This window comes from Paramormyrops kingsleyae, chromosome 11 (genome assembly GCF_048594095.1).
Source record: "Paramormyrops kingsleyae isolate MSU_618 chromosome 11, PKINGS_0.4, whole genome shotgun sequence".
Lineage (NCBI taxonomy): Eukaryota > Metazoa > Chordata > Actinopteri > Osteoglossiformes > Mormyridae > Paramormyrops > Paramormyrops kingsleyae.
Genome location: NC_132807.1, coordinates 3,046,890 through 3,067,376, shown reverse-complemented (window position 1 = coordinate 3,067,376; position 20,487 = coordinate 3,046,890). Strand labels below are relative to the sequence as shown.

General features: G+C 40.7%; 1 protein-coding gene across 1 annotated transcript; it reads right to left on the bottom strand.

Annotated features, from left to right (window-relative positions):
* Window positions 1-760: 760 nt before the first annotated feature.
* LOC111848048 (interleukin-34-like) lies at window positions 761-8,608 on the bottom strand. The gene is made up of 8 exons (XM_023819752.2): window positions 8,390-8,608; window positions 7,047-7,162; window positions 6,181-6,317; window positions 5,151-5,263; window positions 4,996-5,073; window positions 4,656-4,850; window positions 4,323-4,482; window positions 761-2,449 (listed from the first exon to the last, which is right to left on the bottom strand). Exons 3-8 carry the CDS (start codon window positions 6,218-6,220, stop codon window positions 2,397-2,399), a joined length of 639 nt encoding a protein of 212 aa, XP_023675520.1. The 5' UTR covers window positions 6,221-6,317; window positions 7,047-7,162; window positions 8,390-8,608; the 3' UTR covers window positions 761-2,396.
* Window positions 8,609-20,487: the final 11,879 nt, after the last annotated feature.

Sequence of the window (20,487 nt, the reverse complement as noted above, 5' to 3'; positions counted from 1 at the left end):
TTTGCCATCTGACACACTCCAAAGCTGGACCAGATATAAGCATCATGTGTACTCCCAGGCCACTTGGCAACGTCTGTAAAATGGCATTGATGGTTGCATATCACCTGGACATTTAGGCCTAGTGCCAAGAACCCTTTTTGACAGGTAGGATTCAAGGGTTGATGGGAGTTCCATCCACTACACTTACAATGCCAGGTATGCCTGCAATGGCATGAAAACCAATTTTAGTATCACTAAACCTGCTGGACATTATATGTAGTTGTGCGCACGGCGCAATGTGATCAATGCATGCATGGATGCAGGAGACCGCAGCCTTGCTGAGGCCATGTGCATCTGTAGGTCTGCAGGAATCCACCAGGAGCGTAGAAGCAGGGAGCTGTCAGAAGCTGTATGGTGCACTGAGGGCAAAATTCCAACGTGTTTGTCTTTTCAATTTATCCCGCACCAGACCAAGGAGGCTCATTATTTCACCCCAGGCCAGCCTGTATTTCTCTATGAATTGTTCATTACTGAGAATTGTTCATGGCCACCTGCAAAAGCAACTTGGCTTCCTGGACAGTGTTGTCTCAAACACTGTCTTCTGTTGACTTGCACAATTCTCTGCCTTTGCTGGTCGTGAGGAGTGATTCACCTTCCCAATTCAAATGATGTGACTGACAATTTATGAAGTGGACTTTGAATTGACTTGGCCACACCCTGTAAGATGCTGAATTTAAATGACAATAAGTAGAACTTAATTAATTTCAATTCAATGCAATCATACAACACAAGAATGTCATTTAATCTAGCAAAATATAAATAATTACATAATACATTTACTTCCAACATGGTAGTTGTATATGTTGATCTTATGGCATACAGGTGTTACAACAACAAGTCCCATTTGAGCTAATTTATAGTCGGCACTGTAGATTTATATTGCAATATTAACCTCTTATTATACCATCAGCATTATTACGTTGTCCAAAAAAGAGCATCAATGTGTTTTGTCATCTATTTTGGCCAATCTCTGTGTCTCTGTGACAGGACAACAGGCAAAACTTCAAATACAGAATGACGTGGAAAATAACAAGTGGGTTGGAGCACTCGTAAATCTACGAACAAGAGTTTGTCCAGTCGTGCTGTCATGAAGGCAAAGGAAGTGCTTGTGGAACTTCCTTGTACTTGTGGAAATGGCAAAAAAATTGCCAAAATTAAAATCATGCCTAAAGCTTGCCAACAGACAAGGAGGCCTTGTGGAACATTCTTTTATAGAGTAAAGAAAGTAATGGTGAGCTTTTTTGGTCTAACGCGTTCCATTTCCCAAATAGAACTATCGCTACCATTTACCTTTCAGGGGGTAGCATCATAATATGGGGGTGTTTTTAAACTGGAGGGAATCAGAAGCTGTTCATCAAGGACAAGAAGAGTGGAGTCAAATACAGATATATCCTGGAGGAGATTCCTAAATCTATTGGCTGTGTATTTTTCCAGTGTGAATGTGAATTTGCTGATCAAAATGCCAGGAGTGAATCACCCTTATGCATATAAATATTTAATTAAAATAATATCTTGGCTAAAGGGTTTTTCTGTTCACTGCAACTGGAAAAAACTATGTCATAATTTTTACATCCTTTTTAGAAGGTCATTTGATTTACATAACATTATCGGTAGGCATTCCAGGCTTGGCTTGGATAGAGAAAGGCTACATTCATACAACATTGGTAAGGAACAGGTGCTGAGATGCTTACAGGGCTTGATTTCACCACACATAATGAGGATGGGTTCATAAGCAGCAAGACAAAGCAAGAGAATTATCATGGCATGGGTATTTCAGTTCATCATCATAACAAATATTAATAAATACGGAGTACAAACATGGCTAATGCTTTGCAATAAATCTTACACCAAAACCAGATCTGAATCCAAAAATATATGCATCTATTAACTAGATTATTCTGCATCTTAATAAAAAATTTTCGAACCGTACCAGCAGGACTTATTTCTGTAGGTTAGAACACAGCCCTGAAGACCCACGCTGAGGAAGATAGCCAGCTAACCAGCAGCTGACTAAAGTCCTGTATGTAAGTCCGCACACACAGTATTGCCTTGGAAGAATACAGCTGCTACTGCAATGCACAGGGCAGCTTTTTCAGCATGTCTGCGGTAGCTCAAGTGTGAGTCAACCACTGTGCACCAGACACACTCATAAACGTCTTTAGTTGCAGCCAGATATGGTGCAGTCGTTCTGGCAGAGCAGTAGTTTCAACCGAAAATCCTTTTCATCCAGAGAGCAGGCTGGATGCACATGGCAAGTCTGTGTCAGTGGATTTTCACTGTCATCTCAAACTCTGCAGGGGCCAGGGAAGTTTATGGCAATTGTACATGAAGTTTCCCTGGAAGAAACAGCGCTTCCTTCAGGCTTGCAAAGTTGGCTTTTGTTCTTTTCTCCAACTCAAGAAGTTACAATCTGGCAGAAAGAAACCAGCTTTCAGTTAATTAGGTTACATAGTGATACAAACAAACAGTCATTGAACTGAAGTGAAGGAGGTTGCAAACAGATGAATTAACTATCTCAGTAATTTTAAAATATCTCTTGATTCAGAAAGGTTTCTGCTGGTGGTACCAAATTAGCTTTCCTGAGATCATTCCAGCTTATTGCTATCAGTACAGATTAACAGGAGACCTTTGATAATAAATATACAAAGTAAATAAATAAGATATATATACATGTTTGTAATTAGAAGTGGAAAAATGATGAGTAACTGTTTTGTGTTGTTATTGTATGAATGTACAGCAGGTGGAGCCAGAGAGCAGCGTGTAGCTATATTAAGGATAGAGTAGCGCGAGACAGGCATATCAGATCACTGGTCAGCTTGTTTCTGGTCTCAGTAAATTAGTCATGATAAGCTCTTGGCTGACAGAATTTTCAAAATAAGCCAACCAAGTGTGTTGTGATTTTATATTGTTCTTCAGTCATGTTATACCCAATTTGCATTAGAAATAACTGGAAAATAAACTGGAAGAGTTGCATTTGTTTTAAAATGGGTCATTCCATTTTAATGCACCAGATGTTTTTGCATCAAAGTGTTTTAGTTAAGAGCCTCATAACTCCTGCACCCCTTTGAATGACAACACATTTTTGATAGAGTACTTTCTTCCCAATAAAATGGAAAAAATGTACCCCTCCCCCACATGCCTATTTTGAGGCTCAAAAATACATTTTTTATAAAAATAATAATAATAATAATAATAAAAAAAAACTTGTACCCTTTTTGGGGGATTTTCTTATAAAGAGGACCACGTAACAGGTCAATGTGGCATATACAAGTTGTACACAAACACAATTATTTAATTATTAAAAAATAATCTCTTTTTTATAACCAAATGTAGTAAAAATGCAGTTTGAGAGATGAATTTTGACCTTGAAAAAATACACTTGTGCAAAAGTTGAATTTGCCATACCATGAAAAAGTACTCTTTCTGAGCTTTCCAACGAGCTTTTGCCAAGGTTCAAAAATCACTCTAAATGATGTTTTTCTTTTTTGCTACCTGGGGTGTAGAAAAGTACGGAAGAGGATTAGGGCCACCATGAAAATATTATTTGAATTCTATCTTTAATCTCAGAATTCTGACTTTAATGTCAGAATTCTGACTTTTTTCTCAGAATTCTGACTTTAATGTCAGAATTCTGACTTTAATATCAGAATTCTGAGTTTAGAAAAAAAAGTCAGAATTCTGACATTAAAGTCAGAATTCTGAGATTGAAGTCAGAATTCTGAGATTAAAGTCAGAATTCTGAGAAAAAAGTCAGAATTCTGATTTTAATCTCAGAATTCTGACTTTTTTTTCTAAACTCAGAATTCTGAGATTAAAGTTAGAATTCTGAGATTAAAGTCAGAATTCTGAGAAAAAAGTCAGAATTCTGACATTAAAGTCAGAATTCTGAGAAAAAAGTCAGAATTCTGAGAAAAAAGTCAGAATTCTGACATTAAAGTCAGAATTCTGAGATTATAGTCAGAATTCAAATAATATTTTCATGGTGGCCCTAATCCTCTTCCGTAAGAAAAGGGACTATATCTCGAAAGGAAAACTATATTTATAAACAAGAATATTTCTGAGCTCTGAGAGATATGTGTAATTCACATGCCAAACTTTATCATACTCAAAAATGATGATGCAAAGGCCATTTGTTCAATTAAAATGGAATGACGCAAAAATATTACTGTAATTTGAGTTTAAATCTAAACAACCCAATACTGGAGGGTAAACACAGTGTACGCTGAGGACAGACCACCTACAAAACGTGTCAAAGGTTTTCTGCAGAAAGGGAATTCACTCACAGTCCTGTTCCGCATTGCTGTTGAGGAAGCAGTCGCCAAACAGGCAGTGCATGGTACGGAAACAGTTGTCCACCAAGGTTTTGGGAGTCACCCACTTCCAGGTCTTGACATCAGAATCCCTCAGCTTGGCCAAGATCTCCCGTATTTTCTCTGGAGGCTCCTTTAAGTACAAACACACACAGGATCAGGCTTGGGAACAGGGTCTACAGCTACAAATGTGTAGACATACTGAGACCGAAATGGAGGAGTAGTGCAAGGGTTGCCATGGCAATGGAGTATATAGTATATCAATGGTCTATGTGAGGAGGAATGCTGCCTTCTCATGCTCCTCACCTCATCCTCTGCCTCTTCCTCTACCTCGTGTTGGATCTGCTGCACCATTTGCAGGAGCCGCTCAAGGCCTGAGATGTAGCGGCGGGATGGGTGTCTCTCAGGGAGAATACGAAGGATTTTCTTTAACACCTCCTGGTTCACCATCACCCAAAGATGCTGCAAGTGTCTAAGCTCCAAGTCCGGTACCTTGGCCTTCTGTTTGAGGAAGAAAGGACTAGTGTTCTTATGAGTTATGCATGCTATCTGTTGATGTGAGTTGGTATCTGTATGAGTCATGAGTTAGTTCCTGTATGAATCACAAGGAAGGTACATAATAGTTTAAAAAATATTAAGCACTTACCAGTTTATTAATGTTATGCAGCCTAAAAACCTCCTGGGGGCGTACTCTGATGGTGTAATTCAAGGGGAAATTGTGCTTCTGTAAAGTAACAACAGGTTATAGTGCTAATCTTAACTAGATTCTTGCAATTTGCACATGCTGATATTGCCACCTACCAATAATTGCCTCCGATGGGGGGGTTGAAGGCTGGACTTCAGAGTGGTGAGGGATGTGCAGAGTGTCGAAGGAGTGGATGATGTCATCAGAGGAAGCAACACCCAAAGCAGGACTAAAACGAGTTAAAATATGTCTCACTATTGGTCAGCTGACCCCCAAAATGGCTCTTGCTCTCTGTTTTCTGATTCTCTTAACCTCGATCAGTATGCATCTCTACTCCCATCAGGACTTTTTCTGGTTTACTCTTTCTGGTTGGTGGTCACGCGTCATGTTGTCCCAATCACCCAAATTTCCATATTTCATAATACATAGCAGATTACAAGCAGTTAGGACCTCTAAAGCCTCCAAATTAAGCATCACTTGACAATGCCTTTGACTTTCTAGGTTTCAAGGCCAGTCCTCAATAAAGTAAGGAATAAAGTAACTCTTGAGATAGCACCAACCAATGGTTTCATACCTTCACTTCAATAAACTTGAGAACCACATATGGTTTCCACAGACCATAAAAACCAGCTAGCTAAAAATAGACTCCAAGCCAGAAACAGAACAAAGCCCAAAGAATAGAGTGATGATTGTACTTATGCCACTGAGCCCTGAAGCTTCTACAGTCAGAACAACTCAGGCCCTGTCTCCCAGAGTCAGTACTCCCCAGTAGGACGCACACCCACCCCACAGCTCAGCATGAAAGCAAGCGTGAAGGCAGAATAGGAACTGCATTGAGGCCTGTCTTTCTGAGCTGTCATTCACTCCCTTGACCAAGAGTCCAACGTAACAGCTGGATCCTCTTTTGATAAAAACATATTATTTGACATATCCGGGGATCACATCTAAGCGTTTCCGTCCTCAGGGACTGGGAGTACTATGATTGCCAGTTGGGATTTATAGCCTTAGCCATCTGTTAAGTACAGACTGTTTCATTGTGACAGAAACTCTCAAACGCAGAAAATCACTAATTCACAGAAAGGCACAAACTAACACAAACTCCCATGTGCCTTAAAAGTTCGAACACAAACACTACTGGTGACTTACCCAACAGCGTTCCGAGGCGTGAGGCACACAAGCACGGCATACTGCAAAATGATGACACGCAGCAGGCTCTCTGGGCACAATTCCCTCCGTCGTCCGCTCAATCTTCTCGGCCCCTCACACCACTATCCTGCAGCAGGCTGCACATGCATGACATGATGTAGAAGAGCAGCTAGTACATAATCGCAGGCCCTACCACACTTTCAGTTTCATTGGTATTTATATGGCGCTATTTCCAACGCTGCTGCCCCAAAGTGTTAAAGCACAATTCCCCCACCCACCCTGCAGCTGTTTATTGATCATGATACCTTACAGACATTTCTGTACAACTGCACAAACCATATGAAGTTTACATCTCTGCGCTATTTATTATTTCTGCACTTTTTATTTACTGCCTGTTTGCACCTTGCACACCCTGTTACTGTGATGTTAAGTGCACTATATGTTACTATATGTTGCACCGGGGCCATGGAGAAACGTTGTTTCATCACTCTTTGTACATGTATGAAGCTGCTGATGAAATTAAAGTAACCTTGAAACTTAAGTATTAAACTCAACCAGAATGTGGTTCAGATTTTTCACACATAGCTGCAAGAATATGCCCCCCCCCCCGCCCAGACTATGCAGAGCATGACACCTCACTGCACATAGTGTAGGAGGAGATTCACTGGACCACATCCTGGTTGCAATTAATACTGAGTGGGTCACTGCAATTGTAGACCACATCTCTGGCTAATACACAAGCTGGGTATTTAACAGTGGTTACACCTCCACATCTCATATGACACGGATGATGATTAGTCTTTGTGGGAATGAACTGAGCATGGTGACTTCATCACCAAAAGGCCTGTGTGTTCGTGATGACTCACCGCTGGTTGACTGATCGGCGTCCGGTGTGGGACCTCTGCCAGAGGTCACAGGTTTATGAACAACAGGCTCTTGCTTCTACACCTCCTCAGCCTTTTTGGAGGTGGCGGTTAGATTGCTAAGAAGAGAAACACAAATGAATTAGAGTTTGGTGATGCCCCTGGACCAACTACAAAAGGTTAAACAGTGGCATAGTACGTAGTTAATTCTAACATTGTCTATAAGTAATACGTTGTACAAATTCACAGAATGACAAATAAATGTACAAGCAGCACCTGCCTGCCCTATAGGCAAGACAGGCGATCGCCTAGGGCACCATTTGGTGCAAAGAGCACATTCTGTGACATTAGTATATTTACACTAGTTTTAATATTTCACTCTCTGTCTTGTGAAACAGAGAAGAGCCATCTAGTTAGCAGCCAGGACACCCAGTGCTATTTAATTTTACAATATAAATCAATTGAAAAAAATTGTTTTCTGCTGCTGGGGGGACAGCAACTCGCTTGGGGCGCCAGAAGACCAGAGCTGGCCTATAATACAAGTATTTGCGCATTAACGATTAAAGTAGGAAATACAGCAGTGATACCCAATTATTTTCCCCCAAGGACCAAATTCCGTCGGCAATTCAAACCACGGTCCAGCGGAAAAGAATGTCAAACGGGGGGGGGGGGAGTTCCCGGATGATAAGTCTTGCTGACCGGAGGAGTTTCCCGAAGATAAAATTATAGGAAGGGGGTTAGCGTCGGGGGGTCGTTCACGATAAACTTCGTAGAAAGAATCACAGGGTCCAGACATAACTCAGCTGGTGACAACTGACATGCTCCCGCAAAACACAAAACGTTGTGTAATCTCTTAGTTTGTTATATAACTTAAGTATTTGTGAAACGTAGCTTCATTTCAGCCTGCAAAGCAGAAAGCAGTATTCATTTTTAAAGACCACAATATTGTTAGTTTTACTATTCGTCTCCACTGTCCAGGAATACTTTACGTAGACGATGTTTATGACTCCCCTAAACCAAGAATATTTCATCCGACAAAACATTACCTGCCTCATTATTCTGACTAGTCCCATCTATAATACTGTACAGCTGTAGCCCGAACAGCTGCAGAAAGTTTTATCCGGCTTTTACTACCAATATTTTGCTGTGAACTGGAGTCACAGGCGCCGTTAAAAAAAGAACCGCTAAGTTACTATAAACTGAAAGTCTAGTTTAAGTCAGATATAGAAAGTAAAAGACATCGAACCCCCTTAATGTAACCCATGCAGTATACGGGTCGCTTTTCTCCTGCACCTTCCCGCTGCGAGATCCCTCTAATAGGAAATAGTTCAAATATTGCTACGCACCTTTTAAATCCAGGCGTTGTGCAGCAAGATTCATCCTCCAACTGAACGATAGCCAAAAGAAGTTTGAGATTCATAAATTACAAGACCGAGCAAAACCGCGACATCACCGAAGCAGCTGAGAAGCTGTCCGCCTCTCCGCTTTATATGAAATCGAATCTGGAAATTCCCAAGATTGCACCTCCTCCTTCTCAGGCCCCTCGCCCCTAATCCAAAAGCACTCAGCCCCACTGGCGTACTTTCGCTTTCTGCTCTGACGACAGTATTTGGCTCCAATCTGACCTATCCTTTGAGCAGGGAGGGCAGTGACACGAAAAAGGTTTTTATTGCTATTCATTTTTGAGGTCTAGATTTATTATGTGACACATTTAATATTAAACTCTATCCCCTTTGCTATATGCATGAGATTCCTAGTACTTTATTCAGCTACGGGTGGCTGCCCTTCGCGGACAACTTGCTCTACAAAGAGCAAGTTGAGGGAGGCGTAAAAAGAATTTCCCCACGGGGATTAATAAAGTGTAAATTAAATTAATTGATTAATTACCTGCTATTCTCTGGTTGTGGTGTCTTATAGCCCCTTAATCAATTCATCGAAAAAACAGTATGAATCATGCAGGGGTAACTCTGTTGGTGTGTTTTATCCATTCTTCCAACTCTCTCATGCTAAAAGTCTTCAGAATTCTGATGCACCACGAATGCAAGTCACAGTGATGCATCACAATTAACAAGTAACAGAACAGTCCCCAAAGCCCTGTGATGCAATCCGCCTCCCCTGGGCCAAGCTGCCGCGGTGGCTGCCACTCTTGCATTCTCATGCTGCAAGGTTGCACCCATTAAGCCGCAGACAGTCCTCATTCAGCACATCAGACCACTCCTCAGTTTGCCTCCCTGCTGATTCTGGGATGAGGATTTTTTTTTTTTGTGGTGGTGGTGGCTGTGGAGGGGGGGTTTGGTGAATGGATAAGATGTCTAAGCTTTTGGGAGCAAATTGCTGCAGCAGTAACTGCTAAAAACATGTGGTTAAAATAGTGCTGTGACGCACGAATCACTTCCACACAACATCCTCTCTATGGTACAGCTGTAACATAACTGCACTGCAATCTTCCTGCACTTTTCTTTGCTACCTAGCACTGTGAATCTTTGAATATCTATTATTTGTTAGTCTGGTTTTAATCTATTTGTATTTCCCAAGGTGCTAAATAAACAAACTATAGTCCCGATCTTCCTGCATTTGGGAGTTACAGTGACTCTCCCCATTTACAGTGACTCTCTCCGTTTACAGTGACTTTTTCCTCCTTTAATCTCACAGTGGTGCATGGAATCGGATGCTGCCTCCAAATTACTTCAGACTGACAGATCCTTGCTACTGAAAACAGTGGAAAATTATTTCTTCATTCATCATTAACCTGTCAGAGCCACACAAATAATTACACATCTGAAAGTTATTATGATGTCCAAAGAAAGGGGGCATTTTGGTTTGGAAATTCTTGAAAGGGGGTTTCCTTCCACTGCCAAAAAAGAAATCAGTGGTCAAAACAACATATGTCACCAGCCCAAAGAGGGCGACATCACTGTGGAAATCCCATGGCAGGGTGGGGTGGTGCGGATAAGGTGATGATGGAGAAATTCTTTCCTTAGTCTGGACATTGTGTGCATGTTTGGGGTCACCGGTCATTTCATTTAATTTCCTACTTCCCATTCTTTTCATTGCTCTCCATGAAACCACTGAGCCCCTAATTTTTGTTGCTCTGAAAATGAACTGAGCGTCCTGCAGTAGAACCTTCAAATCCCTTTACTGATTGTCTCGCTATCAATGACGTAATTTTTAAATCATTCCCATCCTACTTATCACTCCAGAAAACACTTTCTTCATCAGAACATAGCCGAGCATATCACTGTTCATATAATTTCCCCTTACAATACAATAAAGAAGATCTAATTGAACCAAATAAGGCACTCAAACAGGAGAGCTACCTCTGATTGGAGGAGCAGGCTGTCACCAATAAACTATAGGTGTTTGACTAGCATGTTCATTTTTTGCATCCCCTGACAAGAAAGTGCATCCAGTTTTACATACACTCAGACCATTAGAATGCTTCACGCATCTGCTTACCTCCCACCTGTACCTCTGTCTCCTCTACCTCATTTCCCAAATATCTAACCACTGCTATTCGTTGTCTGCCCAGACTAGACTGTGTTCTACCACACACACACAGGGAGTCATGTACCACAGCCTTTAGTGACCAATATGTGGGCTGTGGGTTATTGCACCATAGTCCTGAATCCATGGAGCAGGAGTTCCGGGAGGAAACACAAGGACTAGGAACTGTTAGCAGGTCCTGAGGCTATGAATAATAGGAAGTCACAGTTGTGCATCCTTTGCGGTTTCATGAAAGATCAACTGTTTGCATTGTTTTGTGTGCAGCAGTTTCTTGTATAGGTTCATTTGCTCGACAGCTTTATGTTATATTGGGCTGTTCTGGTAGTTTGATTATGAGCTTCCATATTCCAGGTAGTTTCAGTGATATTTTTTTCTGAGTTCTTGCATGTGATCTGTTTACCTTTCCTAGAGTTCATGTTTTGCTTAATACCCTGACTTTTGTTCCTGATCCAACCCTGACCCATCCCGTTATTAAATGTGCATCGTTCATTGTACCATTGAGCAGAGGGGTAAACCTGACACATTCATCAGTATTTGCTTCTCACTCTGCAGTGCAATGCACACTGGTCAAACAACCACACACTTTTAAAACTGACAAGGTTTTATTGATTTAGTGGCACACATCTGCAGTCAGTGTAAGAGACAGATGTGGCTCAGAGGATAAGGCACCATAAGGACCTTTTTATCTCCTGTTACATCACTAACACGCCACACAGCAAAGCACCTTATCACCCTGACAACATCTGTTTGAAAAATAAATGAATGTCACGTGGGTCACCAAGCCACTCATCTGGCTACAGACAGTGCTTGTTAATAGTGTTAAAGGCCACAGATGTTTAACTTGGTATTTTCTTAGAGTTACAAAGTATAACAAAGCCAGTTTTGCTGCCTTTTCCTTTTTTATTGTATAAGTTTAACCGCTCTGTGCCTGGCCATCAGAGGCATCTGTTACCAGGTTCCAGCCCCAAAACCAGAAGTCAGCAAAAAATTCTAAATGCTTTCCAGATTGCAAACAACACATGAAATTCATAAAAAAAATAACAAGAAGAGTTTTTTTTTTTGTGCCACCCATTACTTCAGCACTGGTGGTAACAGAAGTATCCCACATTGTCCGGGCAGAAACAAACTTTGTGTGTTTGATACTCCATGGCGGTCTCCCCGGAGGCCTCTGAAAGTGATGCGGACTCTATAATGCAGTCTTTCCCAGCATTCCAGTGTACGTTGCAGCTCCCCTCTTCTCCTTTTAGAGGAGTGAGAACCACAGCAGCTGGGTTTGTGTAGTTTCTGTGAGTGAGGAATGTGTATGCATGTTTATGTGAATAAACACAGCCACCAAGATTATGTGTGTTTGTTTTAACAAACATAGCCTCAACTCATTTTAATGAAAACAGACTTGTGTTTATATTAATGCTACCGAAAGTAACTTTGTATGGTAACACGGTTTCAGTCTAGGGGTGGTGTGTGGTTCAGCAGGTTAGGACACCGTTCTTGTAATTGGAAGAACATTAGTTCAAATCCCCGTAGAGTGATTTCACTTGTGGGCCCTTGAGTAGGGTGCATAACCTCAATGCTCTTCCTTACAAAAATGTATAATTATGCATCCCTTAATGAGAATAATACACTCTGAGAGAGACCACAGAATGTACTTATACACTATGCATAACACAGTAAACTTTTTTTAAGAAGTAGAAAGAATACATTCTAAAACAATGATTAAAAAGTACAGTATAGTAAATTCATAAACTACTACAGTTGACTAAAAGGTTATTATGCGACACGTGACTGTACATCACTCTGGGTAAAAGCATCTGCTAAATAAATGTAATATAACATCATCTCTTCAGTTTTGGACGAGTTTGTGTGCTTCATTGGTCCATGTAGCTATAAGAAGCTGGGGATACATCACACCGTGTAACAATGCATTATGTAGCAACACTGTATTATGTAACAACTCAACAAAATGTAACAAATTTATAGATTACATTATAATGTTATATTGCAACAATATCCTATTATTATTATTATTATCACCGATATTATTATCATCATTCAATTTGTCACATTCTGTCGAGTTACTACATGATACATTGTTACAAGGCCACCAGTATAACTTGGCCAGGCTGAGCTCAAAATGACTAAATGGAGCCAGCTTGGGGGAGCACCATCTTCTGGATTTGGGAATGTGGAACATTTTCGGTCTGTCGGATGGAGCCTGTGTAGTGTGGGAGGTACTGGATAGATATGATCAGCCATACTTGCAAGCATGATGTGGGCTCTGGAAACATTTGTTGACATTATTATGACTGGAAGCTCGTTATCCATTGCCCCCATCGAAAGTCGGTAATCATAAGCCCACATAATCAAAGTATGTGCAACTCTGTGTGTCATGGTATCAAAACTACTCTGACAGTAACACTTATTTTATAAGTCATTCAGAACAGCGACAAAATGAGGAACTGGACCTCTGCCAACGAGTAAGTGATTCATGTGACAAACAGACATGAATTTTTAATATGACATACAAGCATGAATTCCTAATTATTTTAATGTTGTGTGACCGTGGTTAATGTACCTATTTGTCTGTTTTGATCTTTGCACATTGTGCCACAGTTTCCTGCCACACTGTGGTTTTTTTGTACCCTATTTCCTATGACGGTTATGCAGTTCAACATAATCACACTCACTTTTCCTGGAGCTGGGGAAATGACATAGATTAGGGGCGTCATGCCCCGCTCGTTCACTCCTCCCATGTGCCATGCCCCCTCATCTACCTCGTGTGTTATCCCCATGTTTACCAGCTCTTTCTCATTGTTGTTGATTAGTCCAATGTATTTAAGTCTGCATTAGGTATGTTTTCCCAAGTCCAGTCATTAACGTTGTGACGTTGCTGCCAGTCTATCCTTGTGTTTCCTAATAAATGTCTTGGTTTCCTAATAAATCCCTCATTCCCCGATTCTCTGTCTCCCTACTCCTGCTTTCCCGGCCCGTGTTGTTACGAGGGGCATATGAATTTTTTATTTTTTTTGCACAAGTACCTTGGAATGCTACTTTTTACATACCCCATCTGACTCTCCTTCGACACATACGCACACAGACAGTAAACAGCAGAGCTTGGGGTCTAAGCACAGAGTCAGACCATTTATTGGGCACCTCTGAAGCATTTTGGGTCAAGGGTCCAGTGGAGATTATTCCGCCAAGGCCTGGGCTCAAGCCAGCAAACCGCTCAGGCCTAACCTGCTGAACAACATACAACCAACTCCACAGTGGGGATGGAGTTGAACATTCAGGCCCCTCAGTGCACAGTAGTAGTTCTCTGGGCAATGTGCTTCACTCAGGTTGCTTCACTCATAGTTGTCTTAAAGTTATGACACAGACATTCATGCTGGTCAATTCTGTAATGACTTGTTCAGAACATGTATTGACTCTATACATTCCTATGTGCAGCACCACCTGAAATGCAATTAGCACAAAGGAGCTGATTCCCGCCTGTTATGTCCAAGGACTTGTGTTTGTTTCCTTCCCTATCTTTGGCTGGCATCTTGATGTGTACCTGACATGATTCTACCTGCAACAAGCAGGCAGGCTGCCCACAGGGCGCGTGCACATTTTAAAAGCTCATGGGATGATGGTTTCGCAGGAAAACACACCACCACTTTTGCTGTCGTAAAATTCGATGAGGCTGTGCTTATTGTGTAATTTGTATGTATTGCTAGACGTGATATTGTCTCAGATACACACCTGCTCACACTTTATCTCCACTAAGGTATTTCTATTGTGTACCGTACTCTTAGGAAACATAGGGGTGAGCACAATTAATTTTAATTGTTTTCTTTTTCTTCTGTGTTTGGTTTACATAGGGAGACAGTCTGGGTTTTGTGTTTTTCTTTGGTTTTTGTGTTCTGTTTATTTAGTGCCTTTATTCCTTGGTTATTTAGTGGTACAGCGGTAGACTTTTCACTAACAATATGGGAGGCCTGTGTACAATTTCAAGTCAGTATACTCCGTGATACCGTTTGCCGAGAGATATATTTTTAGCGACTGGGGAGGAATTTCCCCAATGCAGTTTTTTTTCGTCAGCACACATACCTATCTGCCCTCCAGGAAAATTCCCAGTGTGCCAGATGGTTTTCCAGTCCTGAGGTCATATGTTACACATGTAATATTCAGAAATCATACAAACACCTTTGGCCAAGGAACTGAGAGAAATGCACAGCGCAGAATGTCATAAATCAACGGAAATGCGGCCATATTCTACAGCAGGGTCCCCCAGTAGGACTCAAACGTTTGGCTCTCACAAAAGCATACCATGTGTACCAGTGCATTTTAGCTGAGGTAGCACAACCATCTGGCATAATCAGAGAAAAAATAATTGATCCCACCCCCCAAACCACCACTTGGAAAATTTTATTTGAATGTAAAGCAAATTAGTATACTGTAGCAGAACAATTTATGGGGCAGTGGTCCTTGATTTTGTGTTATTCATAAAATTTGGCTATCAGGGAAAAATTGAGGAACACTGAAGGATTCATGTTTATTTACTTATTTCTTTAATCACATATCTTTATTATTTCACAAAGAGTGAGGTACCCGTAGTTTCGTTGTGTTTTGAAACTAGTGAAATTTAAATAAATGTACAAAATGAGGAGTAACACTATCATTAATGAAACATTTAATAAATGCATGCTGTTTTATTAAAAGTGAACATTAAATGCAGGAAGCATGTGTTAAATATGCTTAAGAGTTCATTTCTGCATGCAAACTTGACAAATATAGAGATAAACACTATGGCTGTATAGCTTTATATGAAACACATGTGGAATTTGAATGCAGCAAAAATAGCTTTGAGAAATGCACAAGGCCAGAAAAGAGCATTAGCAGATGGCAAACGTAGGAAAAGGTAAGACGGGGGCATCCGGAACCAGGTCATTCATGCAAAATCCAACTAACTGGGCAGAAGCAGAAAAATCACTAGAGGGAGCGAATTCGTCAATGACAGGCACGGTTCAAAAACACAAAGAGCAGATCAGGCAATAAAAGGCTACGGTATCCTAAACATCACAATACAGGCAGAGGTCATACACAGAACAAGGAAATGGCACGTATAAAGGAGGGAGGGAGCGGGAACAATCAAAATACAGTCAGGTAAGGTCTCATTGCAAATTCAGGTGTCTGGAGGACACACCCAAGCAGAACTCTGTACTGTGGAAAAAGCAGCAAGAAAACAAATGGAACTCTTGAAAAATCTTTCAAACAGCTATTTCTATATTTTATTATATGTATAATAAAATAAAATAAAGTAGAACATAAATTTCTTTTTATATGCTTTAAGGCAACATGTACAATAGGCAGGTGTTAACTTCTCTAAATCATTGTTCCCCTGATTATCTGATGCCACTTACACCATATTGACCCACCATTCTAGCTGCTTTGGGGGGACACAGTGTGTCAATTCTCAGATCAGTTGCTTGATTATGCAAATAATATACATGACAAAAACAAATGTATATGTAGGCATTGGACTGTTTAAGCAGACACAGGGGAGGGCAGGACAAGAGGAGCTATGACACGGGACCAGATGTACCGAGAACTTCATGTCCTGTGGTCTTGGCCTCCAGGTGTTAATGCTTGTAAAGAAACAAGCTGATGTTCCATAGAGTGTAAAGGTTTTTATGTCTGCAGTGTATATATATATAACTTAGTATAATTGAAGTTGTTAAACTAAAAAGCCAGCAGTGAAGAAGGCCCTCCGATCAGGCTAATTAGGTAACTTTAATTAATTAATCCAGAATCTGCACCTGATGGTGTTGAGATAATATATGCCAGGGGTCACCAACCTTTTTGAAACTGAAAGCTACTTCATGGGTACTGAGCCGTATGAAGGGCTATCAGTTTGAAACGGCCTCCTAAACTTAATTAAACTTCGTGTATAATAAACATGCTTTTTTAGATATTGTCATTTTCAAATCTATATAGATGCAAATGTGATTAAAGAAGAAAAGCAACTTGATAAAATTTAATTTTAGACTCACTTTGGCTCACTGGTGAGTTGTGCTATTTTTGGAACAGGTCCGTGGGCAACTCATGTGGTCCTTGGGGGCATCCTGGTGCCCGCGGGCACCATGTTGGTGACCCCTGATATATGCTATCCTGTATTTCTGCTTACAGCTACAATTAACAATCGCAGGTCTTTTGATTGTTATTTTGTAAGTTTTGATGTTAGCATTTATAAATAAGCATTCCTCATGTTGCACATTTTCTCTTTTAAGATTGCATTTTATTTTTCTTCATGATCCCTCACCTGGGTACAGCTGTATTACCCTTTTTTTATTCTGTGTATCATAATATTTACATAGAAAAATCTGGGGATTTATTAAATGTAATCATTTATCAACTGTTTGTACTTTCAGAAAATGACTCGGTATTTAAACATCATGTTTAACTGATCTTTGATATGTATAAATTTAGAAAAAGCCCAATTTATTTAATTAAATGTCATTTTGAAGAAATGCAGAAAAGCATATCTGAACAATATATAGCTGAAATTACTAATCTGCAGGATAGTAAGGGTCTTATAATTGAAAACGATATTGATATAGTAAAAGAGTTCAATGATAGTTTGTTGAGGACACTAGTAACTTACCAGTTCTTATTACTAATCCAGCATCGTCTATAACTAAAATACTGTATATATGACTGAAGCTGATGTTTTGCAAAGCCTAGCTAAGCTCAAAATAAATAAATCTCAGGGCCCTGATGGCATCTTACCTATAGTGTTAAAAGAGATGAGGGATGTTATTTGCCGACCCTTAACTTTACCGTTTCAAAAACCTGAAGTGTGGTACCTTCTGATTGGAAGCATGCCAACATAACGCCCATTTTCAAAAAAGGGGATAGAAGTAATTTGTCAAACTATAGGCCAATCAGTCTAACTTGTATAACTGGTAAAATTATGGAGGCTATAATCAAAGAGAAAATGGTAGATTACCTGGACTCAAATAACATTTTGAGGGATAGCCAGCATGGATTTAGGAGAGGTAGATCCTGTTTAACAAATCTGTTGGAGTTTTTTGAGGAAGCTACTCAGGAAGTTGATGATAAGAAGGCCTATGATGTCATCTACTTAGATTTCCAAAAGGCTTTTGATGTTGTCCCACACAAGAGGCTCTTACTTAAACTCAAAGTGACAGGTATTTTAGGAACTGTAGCAACCTGGATTGATAACTGGTTAACAGATAGGAAGCAGCGAGTAGTTATTAGAGGCACAATGTCACAGTGGGCCTACGTTCATAGTGGGCTACCGCAGGGTTCAATTTTAGGACCACTATTTTTCCTAATTTACATAAATGATATAGACACCAATATATACAGTAAACTGGTTATGTTATTAGTGACTGGGCCGATACCTGGCAGATGAAATTTAACATAGACAAATGTAAGGTACTCCATGTAGGGAGCAGAAATATGAAGTACAGGTATTTTATGGAACCTACTGAAATAAAGGTAGCTGATTATGAGAAAGACCTTGGTGTGTATGTTGATGCTTCCATGTCTCATTCTCACCAGTGTGGGGAAGCAATAAAAAAAGCCAATAGGATGTTGGGGTATATCTCCAGGTGTGTGGAGTTTAAGTCAAGGGAGGTAATGCTAAGATTATACAATTCCTTGGTGAGACCTCACCTAGAATATTGTGTGCAGGTTTGGTCACCATATCTTAAAAAGGACATTGCGGCCTTAGAAAAGGTGCAGCGTAGGGCCACAAGAATGATTCCTGGTCTTAGAGGAATGTCATACGAGGAAAGGTTAGTTGAGCTAAATCTGTTCTGCCTCAAGCAAAGGAGACTGAGGGGGGACATGATCCAGGTCTATAAGATTCTAACAGGTTTGGATGCTGTTCAACCAAATAGTTACTTCAGCATTAGTTAATACAAGAACTCGTGGCCATAGGTGGAAATTAGCGGGAGAACATTTCAAACTGGATTTAAGGAAATACTTCTTTACACAGCATGTAGTCAGAGTATGGAATAGTCTTCCTGATAACGTAGTGCAAGCTGAATCCTTGGGTTCCTTTAAATCAGAGCTAGATAAGATTTTAACAACTCTGAGCTATTAGTTAAGTTCTCCCCAAGTGAGCTCGATGGGCCGAATGGCCTCCTCTTGTTTGTATAGTTCTTATGTTCTTATATGGACAAACGTATTAGGACACAACTTAATCACTGAATTCATGTGTTTCATTAAGACCCATTGCCACAGGTGTATAAAATGAAACACCTTGCCATGCAGTCAGGTTTACAAACATTTGCGAAAGAATGGGTCATTCTGAAGAGCTCAGTGAATTCAGGTGTTGTACTGTGATAGGATGTCACCTTTGCAATACATCAGTTTGTGAAATTTCCTCCCTGCTAGATATTCCATGGTCAACAGTAAGTGATGTTATTGAAAAGAGGAAGTGTTTAAGAATAACAGAAATTCAGCCACAAATTAACAGACCGGGTCCCTGAATGCTGAGCCGCATAATGTAAAAAAGTCACGAACGCTCTGCTCTGTTGACTCAATAACTGCAGAGTCCCAAACTTCCCCTGGCATTAGCCCCAGTGCTGGGAGCTTCATGGAATGGGCTTGCATGGCCTAGAAGTTGCATGCAAGCCTCACATCACCAAGCGCAATGCCAAGCGTTGGATGGAGTGGTGTAAAGCACGCCGCCACTAGACTCTGGAGCAGTGGAAATATGTTCTATGGAGTGACAAATCGTGCTTCTTTACCTGGCAGTCTGATAGATGAGTTTGGGTTTGGCAGATGCCAGGAGAACGTTACCGGCCTGACTGCATTGTGCCAGCTGTAAAGTTTGGGGGAGAAGGAATAATGGCTGAGTTGGGTGTGGAAGAACTTGACTGACCTGCACAGAGCCCTGACCTCGGCCCCATCCAGCACTTTTGGGATGAACTAGAATGGAGATTGTGAGCCAGGCCTTCACGTCCTACCATCACTACCTGATTTCACAAGTGCTGTTCTGGATGAATGGTCAAAACTTCCGAAATTTGCAGTTTCACAGCATTCCAAGATCTTGTGGAAAATCTTCCCAGAAGAGTGGCAGCTGTCATAGCTGCAGAGTTGGAACCAACTCCATATTGATCTCTCTAGATTTAGAATGGGATGTTATGAACATTTTCTGTAGGTGTAATGGCCAGGTGTCCCAGTACTTTTGTCCATATAGCCTTCCAATGTCAAAGTATTTCACATGGTGATAAAAAATACAGGGAAATTAAAAATAGTTTTGGTATTACCAACACACCACTTCCTTAGGCAGCAGTAATAATGAAACACATGAATATATACAAGAGACTCAGCAGACTCATATGAGACTATTCTCTCACTGAACATGGTTGCGCAATTTCATAATAACCTTTTTAAAGTGACAACATTCTTACCTGGTGACTTTAAACATAAGGTGATGGTTTGCGGAAAGTCCCCAGATCAGTTCATCTGGGGCTGAAAACAGCAGGCTCTGATTGGGGAGAGAGGAGGACAACCTCAAACTGCCAGCTTTGCACAAAAATGGGAAAGCTAAAGTGGGAAGGGAAATTCTCCTTCAACCACACTTCCAGTGCACTACCACTGCTAGGTCAGAGCTAGATGCAGAAGAGGGGCCCAGTTATACGAGTGATGCAGGGGGTGCAGGCTGAAATACAGCTGCATGACTGTAATAATGATAGACAATAAAAATGATGGTCAGGAACACAATGATGTACACTGGATGGACACAATGATGTACACTGGATGGACACAATGATGTACACTGGATGGACATAATGATGTCTTGGACTAGTCTAGTCAAAGTCCAGATCTGGACGCCATTCAGTTTTTGCAAAATCTGAAATAACTATACCCACAAATTTTCAGCACAGCCCTCAAGGACTAAACGATTGCTAGATGGCTTTGTCCC

Bases quoted from the DNA above. Each gene is read 5' to 3' on its own strand.
- LOC111848048 (XM_023819752.2), bottom strand. From the start codon at position 6,220: ATGCCGTGCTTGTGTGCCTCACGCCTCGGAACGCTGTTGG. The intron at 5,264-6,180 runs GTAAGTCACCAG...AACTCGTTTTAG, and splicing joins ACGCCTCGGAACGCTGTTGG to TCCTGCTTTGGGTGTTGCTT. The intron at 4,851-4,995 runs GTAAGTGCTTAA...TTCCTCAAACAG, and splicing joins TGCATAACATTAATAAACTG to AAGGCCAAGGTACCGGACTT.